This window comes from Podarcis cretensis (genome assembly GCF_951804945.1).
Source record: "Podarcis cretensis genome assembly, chromosome: Z".
Classification (NCBI taxonomy): Eukaryota; Metazoa; Chordata; class Lepidosauria; order Squamata; family Lacertidae; genus Podarcis; species Podarcis cretensis.
Genome location: NC_137184.1, coordinates 50,773,259 through 50,788,644, shown reverse-complemented (window position 1 = coordinate 50,788,644; position 15,386 = coordinate 50,773,259). Strand labels below are relative to the sequence as shown.

General features: G+C 46.7%; 1 protein-coding gene across 2 annotated transcripts in view; it reads left to right on the top strand.

Annotated features, from left to right (window-relative positions):
- Nucleotides 1-209: 209 nt before the first annotated feature.
- The window catches only part of OGT (O-linked N-acetylglucosamine (GlcNAc) transferase), an 81,470-nt gene continuing 66,293 nt past the window's right edge, over nucleotides 210-15,386 (top strand). Inside the window, exons 1-2 of one of the 2 annotated variants that reach the window (XM_079962686.1) lie at nucleotides 210-504; nucleotides 8,833-9,013. In XM_079962686.1, coding sequence (XP_079818812.1) covers nucleotides 468-504; nucleotides 8,833-9,013 — 218 coding nt within the window. In that variant the 5' untranslated portion in view covers nucleotides 210-467. The remainder of the gene's footprint in view (nucleotides 505-8,832; nucleotides 9,014-15,386) is intronic. The other variant, XM_079962687.1, reaches the window with a different exon arrangement.

Here is a 15,386-nt window from a genome sequence, read left to right as displayed (position 1 = left end):
CTTTCGCTGAGGCGAGCCGAGTGTCCTCCAGAGCGCGTGCGCGTCAGCCGATGGAGCGCGCGCATTTCTTTCGCGGAGGCGAGTGTCCTTCAAAGCGCATGCGCGCCAGCAGACGGAGCGCGCGCATTTCCTTAGGTGAGGCGCCGAGTGTACTCCAGTGCGCATGCGCGCCGCCCAATCTACTGCAGTGTGTTGGCTTTCTCACGGAGGAGGGATACACGCGAACGCCCTCGGTTCTTGGCAACCGTTTCGGCTTCTCTAGCCCTGGATACTTCGGCGTCTTCTTTTCAACTTCTCATCCGGCGGCAGGGAAGCGCGTCGCCCCCCCCCCAGGCGCGGGAAGCGGTGGGACTACATTATCGAAAGGAGATCCGGTTCCGGCTAGCGCTTTCCTCCGCGCGCGCCCCGACCGCCATTTCGCAAGTTGCCGCTGCCGCTGACGGACGGGGAGCTGAGTCGCCGGAGCCATGGCAGCCTCCGTGGGCAACGTTGCCGACAGCACAGGTATTGGAGGAGAAGGAGGCGCTTAGCCCCTTATGGGAGAGCTACGAGGCGCGCGCGAGTCCCCGGATGTGACGGAGGTCTTTCCCCTCAGGCGGCCGGCCTGAGCCCGGTAGGCCCGAGCGCCTTTTGGGCCCTGAAAGGGCGCAGAGCGGCGAAGGAGCCTCCGTCGGGGTCGGACTGAGGAGGAGGAGGAGGCCGGGGGGGGAAGGTACGCAGGCTTGGCCCCCGACGGGGAGAGGGCGGCCCGCGGTGAGGGTGTGGCGGGTGGCGCCGCCTTGGCTACCCCGGAGGCTGAGGCCCTCCAGCTCTTTTGGGACTACACCTCCCATCATCCCTAGCTAACAGGACCAGTGGCCAGGGATGCTGGGAATTGTGGCCTCAAATCATCTGGAATTCGCCTATGCCTGGTCTAGTGACAACCACAACAACAATCGATGGTGATGATTATAAATTAATTATTTATACACTCCGCCCATCTGCTTTTTAAAAATAATAATAATTTTTATTCATTTGACATACAGTCGCATTGCATGACCTCATGTCCTCGTATCAAATCTCTTTGGCTCTGCTGAGCCTCCCTTCCACCCGATGGTTTTTACAAACTTCCATTTTGCCTCCTATGCATTTTGCATCCTTTCCTATTCTTGTGATGTCGTTCCCGAAGTTATTCCATTATGCATCCTGAATTCGGTCCCAGTTTCTTCTGGCAAATCTTCAGATCACCCTGCTAATGATGTTGATTGCTTACAGTTGTCTTTCAAATGTAATGTAAATTTATTCCAGTCTTTGTGGAAGGCTTGCTGGTTCCGGATTCTTCCCCGTCAGTTTCACCTATACCAGGCATGGCCAAACTTAATTCCCATCATCCCTGACCACTGGTCCTGTTAGCTAGGGATGATGGGAGTTGTAGTCCCAAAACAGCTGGAGGGCTGAGTTTGGGGATGCTTAACCTATACCCTGCCCATCTGGCTGGGTTTCCCCAGCCACTCTGGGCGGCTCCCAGCAAAATATTAAAATACCCATTTTGTCTGGCTGCAAATCTTACTTTTTAGGGGATCTTCTTCTTTTCACTAAGCCAAATAAATATGAGTAGGAGAGGCGCTCTTGCTTCTTTCCGCTCTCTTATTGTTTGCTCTCTCTCTCTCTTTCACGCTTGTTTTGACGCGGGTGATGCACAAGGAGAGCCTGTGTTGAGTTCACTTTGCCTATAGAACCTATGCCCAATAGGCCTGAAAGAACGTCTCCACCCTGGAGGCCAGGGTTCCTTTCCAGAGGGCCTTTCCAGGGAACCAGGCAGAGGGCCTTCTTGGTGTTGGCCCCCCGCCCTGTGGAATGCCCTCCCATCAGATGTCGAGGAAATAAAGAATTAAAGAAATTGGGGGGAAATACAGTCTTATACACGGAAAAATACAGTCACTAGGCAGGGTAGCAGCTGTTTGTTGGGGTGGGTGGGCAGCCTCTGTGCCTATCTGCAGCCCTGGAACCCAGTTTGACCAAACCACCCCCTGGGGCAAATAGATAAGCAGATTTACGCTTCTTAGATCTGCTCATCTGGGGTTGCTGGTTCACCCCCCCCCCAAAAAAAAATCTGAATATCCTAAATTACCTGGCTGAAGACTGTTGGTTTATTGAGGAAAGACAGTTGCACAATCTAGTCCAGGGATCAGCAAACTTTCTAAGCTGACTGCCGGTCTACTGTTCATCAGACCTTGGGGAGGGGAGACTAAAAAAAATTTTGGGGGTGGGGAATGAACAAATTCCTATGCCCCACAAATCACCCAGAGATGCATTTTAAATAAAAGGACACATTCTACTAATGTAAAAACATGCTAATTCCCGGACAGTCCACGGGCCAAATTGAGAAGGTGATTGGCCTGGATCCAGCCCCTGGGCCTTAGTTTGCCTACCTATGATCTAGTATTTGGATACCATTAGTGTTTGTTTTTTCTCTCCACCCCAAGCTGCACCTCTTTGTTCCTACCTCTATTGTGGATCGGCAAAGCGGGATGGAATTTTTTTACCGTTTTGTTATTTTCCTTAGAGAAATTTCCATTTCTAAAAATGCATTGCTTTGTAAAGAGGAAGCAGAATGAATGGATGTCAACCACATGAGGCAGTTCACATTCACTTTTTGGAGATCATTATCCACAGCAAGCATGTACTGTATAGTGCTGTACGAAACTCAGGTGTTCTCAGTAGATTTGGGGCACTGGAAAACCTTCGCATTCAAAATTTCCCAGAAAATTCAGATTAATCACCTTCTGTTTTGGAAATGTACATCCAGGTTTTTTTCCTTTAATTTTTTTGGGGGCCCCCAGGAGAGTGGGGCCCTAAGTTAGAGCTTGTTTAGCTTATACGTAGATCCAGCACTGGCATAGAGAAAGAAATAGATAAGATAGATGATAGATAAATAATAGATTGATAGATAGATTAAATAGATGATTGATTGATGATAGATAGAGGGCCGGATTTAGGTTTGATGAGGGCCTAAGCAACTGAAGGTAATGGGGCCCTTTGTCAACAACAAATTGTCGCTATTTTTTGTGTTGAATACATGCTATATGGTAACTTATGGACCTGATAGATATCTAAAGCCATTTGCACATCACAAATAGGAGCCGACACAACACCAAGCACTGTTGCTGTGTGTCAGTTTTATTTTATTCGTTTTTTATCTTATATTTTGGAAATGTACATCCAGGTTTTTTTCCTTTAATGTTTTTGGGGGCCCCCAAGAGAGGGGGGCCCTATGCTAGAGCTTGTTGAGCTAATACGTAAATCCGGCCCTGGGTGGTTTACTTGCAAAGGCCCTATGTAGGTAATGTGACATGTGAATGTGATGTAGTCTAAATCTCAGCTCACACTCGAGTGCTGTGCCTGGTCATTGGCAGCACATGAAAATAAAAAAATAGGTCTACGCAGTTGAAATTCAGCTCTAGGTGTCAACCTGCTCTGCTGATCTTGTTTACTGACCTCGTAATAAGTAGCCGGCTTGAAAGGAAAATTACAGAGAAGTCGATGTTGTGCAAGATTACATCCAGCCTGAATGATAGAGGTGATGGTCCTAACTCCTTAAGAAGCCATCTGCTCATTGCATATTCTCATTTAACTACAGCAGGCTTCCTCAAACTCGGCCCTCCAGATGTTTTTAGCCCACAACTCCCATGATCCCTAGTTAGCAGGACCAGTGGTCAGGGATGATGGGAATTGTAGTTTCAAAACATCTGGAGGGCCAAGTTTGAGGAAGCCTGAACTGTAGTGTGTGGTTGCTTTTGTTTTTCAACAAAAGAAACAGACATTTTTGAAACACAGTTGCAGTCAGGGGTTCCACAAAGCCCCTCCCAGGAGCAGCAGAGAATATAGGTATAATAATCGTAATAATAATTTATTATTTCTACCCCGCCCATCTGGCTGGGTTTCCCCAGCCATTCTGGTTGGCTTCCAGCAGAAGATTTAAAATACTGTATTTTTCGCTCCATAGGGCGCACCGGATCATAGGGCGCACCTAGTTTTTTTTGGGGGGGGGATAAAAAAAATACCCCCCCAGCCCCAAAGAGCAAAGAAGCCAAGACAGCGAGCGGGATCCATCCTGCTCGCTGTCTTGGCTTCCTCTTTAGCCGTGCGCAACCTCTCCAGCCGGGAGAGGCTGCGCGAGCTTGCGGGGCTGGGGGCGAGGGAAGCACGAGCTTCCCCTGACCCCAGAACGGGTCGGGGAGCGGCAACCTCACCTTTGCTCCCAGAGCCTGTGGGGCTGGGGACTTCAGGCTTGTGGATAGCTGCCTGAAGCCCGGGAAGCACAGCGGGAGTTGACGCTGCGCTCTGCAGGCTGCCATCCGCAAGCCTTCGGAGCCTGGCGGGAACTCCCACCGCGCTCAGAAGTCTTGTGGATAGCTCAGAAGTCTTGCGGATCCCCCTTCGGATCTTGAAATATGGGTCCCCCCAACAAAATTTAAAATTCGGCTTTGTAATTCGGAATTTATGTGATGTGATTTAATTTGATTTGATTGGCCGGTTAATAAAAAGTACTGTATTTTTCGCTCTATAAGACGCACCAGACCACAAGACGCACCTAGTTTTTGAAGGTGGAAAACAAGAAAAATATTATTCTGAATCTCAGAAGCCAGAATAGCAAGAGGGATCGCTGTGCAGTGAAAGCAGCAATCCCTCTTGCTGTTCTGGCTTCTGGGATAGCTGCACAGCCTGCATTCGCTCCATAAGACGCACACACATTTCCACTTACCTTTTAGGAGGGAAAAAGTGAGTCTTATAGAGCAAAAAATACGGTATTTTTTTAAAAAGAAAGAAGTCTTGCGGATAGCTGCCTGAAGCCCGGGGAGCGCAGTGGGAGTTGGCGCTGCGCTCCCCGGGCTTCAGGCTGCTATCCGCAAGTCTTCGGAGTTCTCCAAATGCTTGCGGATAGCTGCCTTGCACCGACCCCTCTCGCTCTCCAGGCTTCAGCGAAAGCCTGCATTCGCTCCACAGGATGCGCACACAGACACACACACACACACACACACACACACACACACACACATTTCCCCTTCATTTTTGGAGGGGAAAAAGTCTGTCCTATAGAGCGAAGAATATGTTACATTAAAACATCAGTCACTTAAAACTCAAAGGGTGGGGATTGATGTCCCTTTACATTGCCTGGAAGAAAGAGACGAGTTTGTGGTCAATATTTGCTATATGTCCTAATGTCAACCACTAGAACTTTTTGATCTTGGTTGGAAAACGGTTCAAAGTGTCCAAACTAAAAATTCTGTATATACAGGCAATTCTCAACTTAGCTTGGGGGTTACGTTTGCTCAAACGGCATCTTGTGAATCCACCTTGGGGACGATGGAGAGTGGGATCACCAAAGGCACATGGCCCTTTAATTTTTTTTAATTCCAGGAAGTTTTAAATGACTGATATTTAAAAGTATTTTTAATCTTTTGTTGGAAGCTGTCCAGTGTGGCTTACTATTATTAGCCAAGCATGTCAAGCTGAATGTGTGCAGGTGAAATGTGCGTCAGCTGTGAGTTACATCTTTTATGGCAAAAGTCTGCTTCAGAGTATATGATGAAGTGTGTATTACACATGAAAGCTCATACCTTGAAAGCTTATGTTTAGTTGATCTTTAAGGTTGCCTACCCCTGCTCTTATTATTGAGAAGTGGAGGAAGGTTTTCTTTTTGGATCATAAAATGTGTTTATTTACAGAAAGGTTCAACCTTGCTGGCATCGTCTTAATATTGACAATGGGGAGGAAGGCTTCATTTTTGGAATAATAACTTTTCAGAGTCCTTTTTACAGTTCTATCTAAAATGACTGATTTGGTTCTACTATTAGAAATACATAGACTGATAATTATACGATACGATATGATATCTTTATTGTCATTGTCCCTTGCGGAACAATGAAATTGAAAAACTACATAAAACTACATAAAAACTACATAAAACTACATAAAACATTCAAAAACCCCTAAAAAACTCTAAAACCCCATTTTAAAATACACTATACTACAGAGACCCCTTATGCTGCGTTTAGAACCAGAATTGCATTAGCGTAGAAACTGTTATTCAGGCGGCGAGTCCTGGCCTTTATAACCCTATACCTTCTTCCAGAAGGCAGAAGCTGAAAGAGATCATTTCCGCGGTGCGTACTATCATGTGCTATCTCTGCCGCTTTCTTATGGCACCTGGCAGCATAGATTTGATCTAAGGTGGGAAGAGTGCACCCAATAATTCTCTCTGCAGTCTTTACAACCCTGGATAGCATTGTTTTTTCCCTGGCCGTGCAGCTCCCAAACCACACGCACAGACCATAAGTTAGTACGCTCTCCACAGTGCAATGGTAGAATGCCATCAACAGGTCCTTTGAGAGATTGTTTTTCCGGAGGATTCTCAGAAAATATAACCTCTGCTGTGCTCTCTTCACCAGGTCTTTGCTGTTCTCTCCCCAGGTTAGGTCGTCTCTCAACTCCATTCCCAGAAATCGAAACACTGAGACCTGTTCCACGCACTTCCCCTCAATAATAAGTGGCTGAATATTCAGTTTACATTTCCTAAAGTCCACAATGATCTCTTTTGTTTTCTTTAAGTTAAGCAGTAAGTTGTTTTTCCTGCACCACTCCCCCAACTGCTCAACTTCCTTCCTATAGGCCGTCTCCCCCTCTCCAGCCGTAATTAAACCAACCACCCTTGTATCATCTGCAAACTTAATGATCTTATTACTGGGGTATTTGGGGGCACAGTCAGCTGTATAGAGCGTGTATAAAATCATGGTGAGGTTTCATAAGTTAACGGTTTATATTTGGACAACTTTTCTGCTGTACTTGATTGGAAGGAGAGAAAAACATTTCCTTCATAACAATTTAAACAATTTATTTAACTAAAAAATAACATGGTAGCATATGTATCCATGTTTGTTAACTGATGCAGTTAACTTTTTTTTAAAATAAAAACAATAACAACCTTAGACTGAGTTTTAGCACACATGAAAATCTTAAAACAAATCCTTATTTCCTTCAGTCTAAGTTTATAGCCTTTGGACTATAACTTAAATAGAAAACTATCTTCAGAAAGATTTTTCCTCCAAAAGCATTTTATTTTAAAAGTCTGATTTTTATTTTATTTTTTAAATCATTGATTTTTATCTACCCTGAGTAGGAGCAGTCGCCCTTAAGAAAAAGAGGCCGGAATGGGTCTGTATATATATGGCTGTTTTTCTTTCAATTCTCAAAGATCTTCACCTAGCTCAAGATTGTCATCTGAACAAGCCAAATGTTCAGCTCAGAATCAATCACTGTCAATCCATCGTTTGAAAAATAAGACTTTGGAGCCTTTTTGCCCCCAAATGAGAACTAGACGTTCCGTTTTGTTGACTGCAACTTTGGTCTAAGGAGCCATTTGGCGCCTAGCTTATATATCTGAGTTTCGAACACTATCTGGTTTAGTATCAAATTGGTTGGGGTGGGCTGTATGTTCAGATTCCTGAATTTTGGCATTTGGACTAGAGGACTCTTCCAACTTTAGAATTCTAGGATTTTATGGCACTGGAAGGGATCGAATGAAATGAAAGGTGACTGATCCTTTTGACCATGGGTAGGCAAACTAAGGGCCAGGGGCTGGATGCGTCCTAATCACCTTCTCAATCCTGCCTTCGGATGGTCTGGGAATCAGTTTGTGTACATGAGTAGAATGTGTGCTTTTCTTTAAAATGCATCTCTGGGTGATTTGTGGTGCCTGCTTGGTATTTTTGACATGAGTAGAACATGTGCTTTTATTTAAAATGCATTTGTGGGGCATAGGAATTTGTTCATTCCCCCCCCTCCAAAATATAGTCCTGCCCACCACATGGACAGTGGACCAGCCCCCTGCAGAAAAAGTTTGCTGACCCCTGATATAAGCATTTAATCAAGCACAGTTGTCTTTGGTGTTTACTTGGGGAGTTCGACTTATCCCAGAGTTTCACTCACAAAATTGAGTCAAATGAAGCTTTCAAATCGATGAAGGCTGCGTAAAGCCTACCACACAGTTTCTTAGCATACTTTTCTATGAGATGTGCAGCAGCAGCAGCAGCAGCAACAATTTATTATTTATACCCCACCCATCTGGCTCAGTTTCCCCAGCCCAGACCCAGGCCCAGTTCATAATAATAATAATGATTTATTATTTCTACCCCACCCATCATTACCCCCCCAAAAAAATATAGTCCGGCCCCCCACAAGGTCTGAGGGACAGTGGGCCGGCCCCCTGCTGAAAAAGTTTGCGGACCGCTGGTATAGCCTGTATGGCTTCCCCAGCTGCCTACATGCAGCTCATTCCTGTTGCCTTCTTCCCAATGCTTCTACGTCAAAGAAGGTCAGAAGGCGCCCAACATGATCGCGCCTTCCTTCCACCAGATTATACCTTAAAGTGGGCTTCCTCAAACTTGGCACTCCAGATGTTTTTGGCCTACTACTCCCATCATACCTAGCTTGCAGGACCAGCAGTCAGGGATGATGGGCACTGTAGTCTCCAAACAGCTGGAGGGCCAGGTTTGGCTGCCACTGCTCTAGATCAGGCATGGCCCAACTCGGCCCTCTAGCTGTTTGGAGACTACAACTCCAATCGACCCTAGCTAACAGGACCAAGGGTCAGGGATGATGGGAATTGTAGTTTGCTGACCCCTGCTTTTGACATTTAGCTGATCTGTTTGTGTTCACCTGGCAGACCCCCTTAGGGTTTTGCATCACGCCAAGCATTTCACCTTTTTATTTGCACACTGCCATCTGTCCTCTTTTGCCTCCCCTCTTCTAACTTTTTGTTTCCCCCCTCCAAATGTCTTGGTGATCCTTCAGAACCAACAAAACGTCTGCTTTCCTTCCAAGGGCTGGCAGAGTTGGCTCACCGGGAGTACCAGGCAGGAGACTTTGAAGCGGCTGAGAGGCACTGCATGCAACTGTGGAGACAGGAGCCCGACAACACCGGCGTCCTGTTGCTGCTCTCATCCATTCACTTCCAATGTCGCAGGCTGGACAGGTAGGAGGTTGGGGACTTTCAAAGTAATAATAATAAAACCATAATACATTTCATTTGTATCCCACCCTCCCCTGCCGAAACTGGGCTCTAGAGTGGCTAATAGGCGTCCTCAACCTCAGCCCTCAGATGTTTTTTGGCCTACAACTCCCTAGTTAGCAGGACCAGTGTTCAGGGATGGTGGGAATTGTAGGAGGGCCGAGGTTGAGGAACCCTGGGCTAACATCATAGAAATAATAAAATAAAATAAATGGTCCAGTGGCACCTTAGAGACCAACTCAGTTTGTTCTGGGTCTAAGCTTTACGTCGGCATGTGCCCTTCTTCAGATACACAGAAACCGAAGTCTCCCAGCGTTCTCACAGGCCCATATAAGAGCAGCGCAAACAGTTGGGCCTGACGAGCGTTTACTGTTCCCAACCCTAATCCTGCGGAAAGCCATCTAATTGGATTTGAATTTGATCCTGACTTGTTTTCAGGAGGTAATTTCGTTATTGCTTGATTTTATTCCAGTGTTACATATTTGGTGTTAGCCTCCCTGAGCCCAAGTTCGGACGGGGAGGGCGGGATACAAATAAAAGTTTATTATTTATTATTATTAGCCAGACCCTGATAGATAGTGGGACTGTGGGGTGGGGTTTTTCCCCAAACGGTAGTAGGACTCAATGGGTATGGTCAACCTGTGGGCGACTGTGAACGACTGCAATTAGTCCGATAGGAAAAAGCAAGGGAGAGTATGCAGATGACCAAAAATAGCCGAAAATAAATAAAAAAAAATAAAAAAAAATGTCCAGTAGCACCTTAGAGACCAACTCAGTTTGTTCTTGGTTGAAGCTTTTGTGTGCAGGTGCCCTTCCTTAGGTACAGTGAAACAGAAGTCCCCAGACCTGATATGTAGTGGGAGGGTGGGGTGGGGTATTTCTCAGAAGGGTAGTAGGAGATGGGTGATTTTATGGTTCCCAAAAGGAAACCTTCCTCTGCTTGTCCATATTGAGAGGATGCCAGCAAAGCTGAACCTTTTCCTAAAAAAGGATTACAGACCTGTGCCTCCATGATTGACATCTTCTTAATACTTGTAGTCAATAATAATAGCAACACTTGGCTGTTGTGCGCAGGCAGACTTCTTCAGATACACTGAAGCGGATGTACCCAGACCCTGATATATAGAGGGAGGGGAGTCCCCGGACCCTGATATATAGAGGGAGGGGAGTCCCCGGACCCTGATATATAGAGGGAGGGGAGTCCCCGGACCCTGATATATAGAGGGAGGGTGGGGCGGGGGGTTTCTCCAAAGGGTAGTAGGACTCAGTGGGTATGGTCAACCTGTTGGCAACTGTGAATGACTGCAATTAGTCCTGCAGGAAAATGCAAGGGATGGTTTGCAGATGACCAAAAATAGCTTTAGCTTATGCAATGAGACAAGAATCCAATATTTCTAGTCAGACCAGGTCTCTCCATAGTTTTCAGTTTAGTAATAAGTTGCAATTCAGCAAGTTGTAAACTCCATAATTTGCCGTTTAGTGATAAGTTGACTTATCATTAAACTGCAAACTATGGAGAGACCTGGTCTTAATAGTGATCAGTGGCGTAGCGTGGGGGGTGCAGGGGGGGGGCCGGGCGCAACATCTGGGGGGGGCGCGCTTGCCGCCTCCGGAGTCGCCGAAGAGCCTCGGGTACAGGCTGTAGCAGAGCCCCATGTCTCGCGGAACCAACGAGCTGTGCACGCGTCCAGGCTGAAGGTGTCCGGCAGGCAGCGGCTCTCAGCGCTCGCCGCGGTCCCCCTCCTCACAGCGCTCGCCGCCAGGCAGCCCTTCCTCACAGCCCCGCCGCTGCTGCTGCAGCTGCTGGGCCATGTTGCATTTTCCTCGCCTCTCTGCTCTCCTCCTCCTCCGGGCAAGTGGTGTCGTTTGGGCGGCAGCGCCAGCGGCAACTCGCCTCAGATCACCTGACACGGACCCGCCGCTGCCGCCGTGGCTACCTTACCTTACCGTAAATACCCCAGCCCAGGCAGCAGCAAGAAGAAGCTGGCAGCGGTGGCAGGTTAGGGGTTAGGGGCGCAAATTACTTGCCTTGCCCCGGGTGCTGACAATCCACGCTACGCCGCTGATAGAGATATTGGATTCCTGTCTCATTACATGTGCTAATCATTTGCATACTATTCCTTGCTTTCTCCTGTAAGACTAAAGTGGTACCTCGGGTTAAGAACTTAATTTGTTCTGGAGGTCCATCCTTAAACTGAAACTGTTCTTAACCTGAAATACTGTGTCCAAATTAACAAAAATTTTGTCAAAGAGATGTAAAACAGCAAGAATTGTCTCAAAATCACATGATTGCCTCAAGATATCCAACTGATGTGGGATATTTGTATGTTGTGTGTATTATGAGTTATTATGTAGGAATGCTAAAATGTGTCTGACAGTATGTCATTTCCACAAAGGGGGGACCCAATTATTGTGTGTAATTGTTTTTATGTTCAGTGTATGGTGTCTTATTGTTTACACCCCAATGGAGGATTCTAGTGCATTTTATGCTTTCTAATAGATCAGGCTATTGCGTAGTCCAATATTATGACCACATTTCCTTGTCCCACCTGGCACTTTGCCAACCTTCCCTACCTATTTTAAAATGGGTTAAAACTCGCTTTACCAAGGAGAAGCTTCAGGATCCATGAAACACCAGATTCATGAAGGCATATATGCCTTGATTTTGCAGGAATGTTCCCTTATAGAGGTAAATTGACTAATTTGGACAAGTACCCTTTTTCTGGAATACAGTGGTGTCTCGCAAGACGAAATTAATCCGTTCCGCAAGTCTCTTCGTCTAGCGGTTTTTTCGTCTTGCAAAGCAAGACGATAGGGAAATTCGTTTTGCGAAGCACCTCCAAAACGGAAAACCCTTTCGTCTAGCGGGTTTTCTGTCTTGCGAGGCATTCGTCTTGCGGGGCACCACTGTAGTGTTTTTTGTTTGTTTGTTTGTTTGTTTGTTTGTTTTACAGATTGATTTGAAAAGTTGAGAACCATGGGGCTATATAAATTCTAATTGGACTCAGTTTGAATAAGGCAAGTGTATCCAGGCTGCAAGGGGACATGGGTGGTGCTGTGGGTTAAACCACAGAGCCTAGGACTTGCCAATCAGAAGGTCGGTGGTTCGAATCCCCACGACGGGGTGAGCTCCCGTTGCTCGGTCCCTGCTCCTGCCAACCTAGCAGTTCGAAAGCACCTCAAAGTGCAAGTAGCTAAATAGGTACCGCTCCGGCGGGAAGGTAAACGGCATTTCTGTGCGCTACTCTGGTTCGCCAGAAGCGGCTTGGTTATGCTGGCCACATGACCCGGAAGCTCCCTTGGCCAATAAAGCGAGATGAGCGCCGCAACCCCAGAGTCGGTCACGACTGGACCTAATGGTCAGGGGTCCCTTTATCTTTTTATCCAGGCTGCAACTACCTTTTTGGTCCCTTAAGAGCAAGTGAGCAATTTCCCATGAGTGGAAGACATGGGCCTTTGATAATAAAATCCCATAGAAAGGCCAAGGCAAAGACAAGGCTACGTGGCCAAAATGAAAGCCCTAATAGGATTCATCAGGGATTGTTGTTGCTGTGGTATGGTGAAGCAAACTTTGATGCCTGAGAACATGCAAAAAAAAGGCAGAAAGAAAACAAACTGCATTTTTCAGTCATTAGTGGACCTTCCTGCTAAGTGTATAAAGCATAGACCACTAATGAGTAAATGTTTCTCCCAAAGTGTTAGAATGCCACAAGTAATTTAGTAACAAAATGCAACATGCGCTATTTTTATGTGATATCCTATATTTACAGAAAGGCATCCACTTACAACATTCCATGTTATTATTTGTGGGGCGGGCAAAAATTTTAAAGAAAAAAATTACATCCTCAAAGGGGGGAATTGTTAAAATTCTTATAACAATTCCCCCCTTTGAGGATGTAATTTTTTCTTTAAAATTTTTGCCCGCCCCACAAATAATAACATGGAATGTTGTAAGTGGATGCCTTTGTGTAAATATAGGATATCACATAAAATATATATATTAGATATATAATAAATGTTCATAAATGTACCAAAGAAACATGTACATAAATATATAAACCACATGTCTGGAGCAGCACAGGAATACAGTCCTGAAACCATTTTGACTCCCAAACTGACCAAATGTTTCTCTGCAAGGAGGGAGAGGGTGAGGAACCTTCCCATTGTCTCATGAGTTAAGTGATTACCATCTCAAAGGAATGGCCAGACTATCAGGAAAGGCAATCAGATAAGGCATTATCAGATAACCTGGCAGACAGGAGATAAACAAAGCACTCAGATTTCTGTTGCCTTTTCTATGATGTAGGTATGTATCTGGGACGCAGGTGGCGCTGTGGGTTAAAGCCTCAGCGCCTAGGGCTTGCCGATCGAAAGGTCGGCGGTTCGAATCCCTGCGGCGGGGTGCGCTCCCGCTGCTCGGTCCCAGCGCCTGCCAACCTAGCAGTTCGAAAGCACCTCCGGGTGCAAGTAGATAAATAGGGACCGCTTACCAGCGGGAAGGTAAACCGCGTTTCCGTGTGCGGCTCTGGCTCTGGCTCTGGCCAGAGCAGCGATGTCACGCTGGCCACGTGACCCGGAAGTGTCTCCGGACAGCGCTGGCCCCTGGCCTCTTGAGTGAGATGGGCGCACAACCCCAGAGTCTGTCAAGACTGGCCCGTACGGGCAGGGGTACCTTTACCTTTACCTTTACCTAGGTATGTATCTGGGGGGTGGTCTTGGGCTACACCCCTTCTGTGATGTATGTATGATGTTTCTGGGGGTGGTCTTAAGGTCCAGGGCAGAGAATTTCAAAATTTCTAAATAAGGGGAGGCACACCTTTGTTCTGGGTCCTCCTCACCTCTCCTGTGTGTGAGGGGAGTACCATATTGCAACAGCTTTAATAAAGATCAGGCTTACGAACTGCTTTACTTCTCAATATTCTCTCATTGGCCTCTGTTATTTTCTCCTACTGATGGAAAACCTACAAAGGACTCTATAAGGGCTCTTCTGTACCCCATAAGGGAATAAGGGCAGGTTTTGTTTAAGACAGTACCACTTTAGCTAATGGGCCTCCCGCTGCTGCTGTGCCGCTGCCGTGCATTTCTGCTCTCATCCTGAAGTAAAGGTCTTAACCCGAAGTACTATTTCTGGGTTAGCGAAGTCTGTAACCTGAAGCGTCTATAACCTGAAGCGTCTGTAACCCAAGGTGCCACTGTATTTGCAGTCCTTAATAGTCCTCAATGGGACGCAGGTGGCGCTGTGGGTTAAAGCCTCAGCGCCTAGGACTTGCCGATCGAAAGGGCGGCGGTTCGAATCCCTGCGGCGGGGTGCGCTCCCGCTGCTCGGTCCCAGCGCCTGCCAACCTAGCAGTACGAAAGCACCTCCGGGTGCAAGTAGATAAATAGGGACCGCTTACCAGCGGGAAGGTAAACGGCGTTTCCGTGTGCGGCTCTGGCTCGCCAGAGCAGCGATGTCACGCTGGCCACGTGACCCGGAAGTGTCTCCGGACAGCGCTGGCCCCTGGCCTCTTAAGTGAGATGGGCGCACAACCCCAGAGTCTGTCAAGACTGGCCCGTACGGGCAGGGGTACCTTTACCTTTACCTTTAATAGTCCTCAACAGGTTTACCATACTCATTGAGCCAATCACCCATCTCCTACTACCCTGACTTCTCTTTCAGTGTATCTGAAGAAGTGTGCATGTACACGAAAGCTCATACCAAGAACAAACTTAGTTGGTCTCTAAGGTACTACTGGGCAATTCTTTTTTATTTATATATATATTTCGACTGTGTCAGACCAACACAGCTACCTACCTGAATCATATAAAGAATACAATATACATAAAAACAAGCAATCAAATGATTAAAATGCATCCTAAAATTAATTCAAATAAATTGAAATTAAGATTAGGCTGGATAAATGGCAATCCTCAGGTTAAAATGGAAAGCGGTTAATACTTGCCTGGATCAACTGTTTCCACTGATATTATAAGGACCTGTGAGTGGCCTGGGAAACCTCCTTAGTGTGTGTTCTTATACAAAGAGAAAATGAGTCAGGCTGAACCGTGGTGGAACAGCTCCGTCTTGCAGGCCCTGCAAAAAGATGTCAAGTCCCGCAGGGCCCTGGTCTCTTGTGAGAGAGTGTTCCACCAGACCAGGGCCACGACCGAAAAGGTTCTGGCTCTGGTCAAGGCCAGTCTAATCTCCCAGGGGCACGGGATCTTCAGGGTGTTGTTATTTGTAGACCGTAAGGTCCTCTGTGGGGCATACCAGGACAGGTGGTCCCATAGGTACAAGTGTCCTAGGCCGTATAGTAAACGTAAAAAGTAAAGTAAAAGCCTGTTGGGATATGATCTA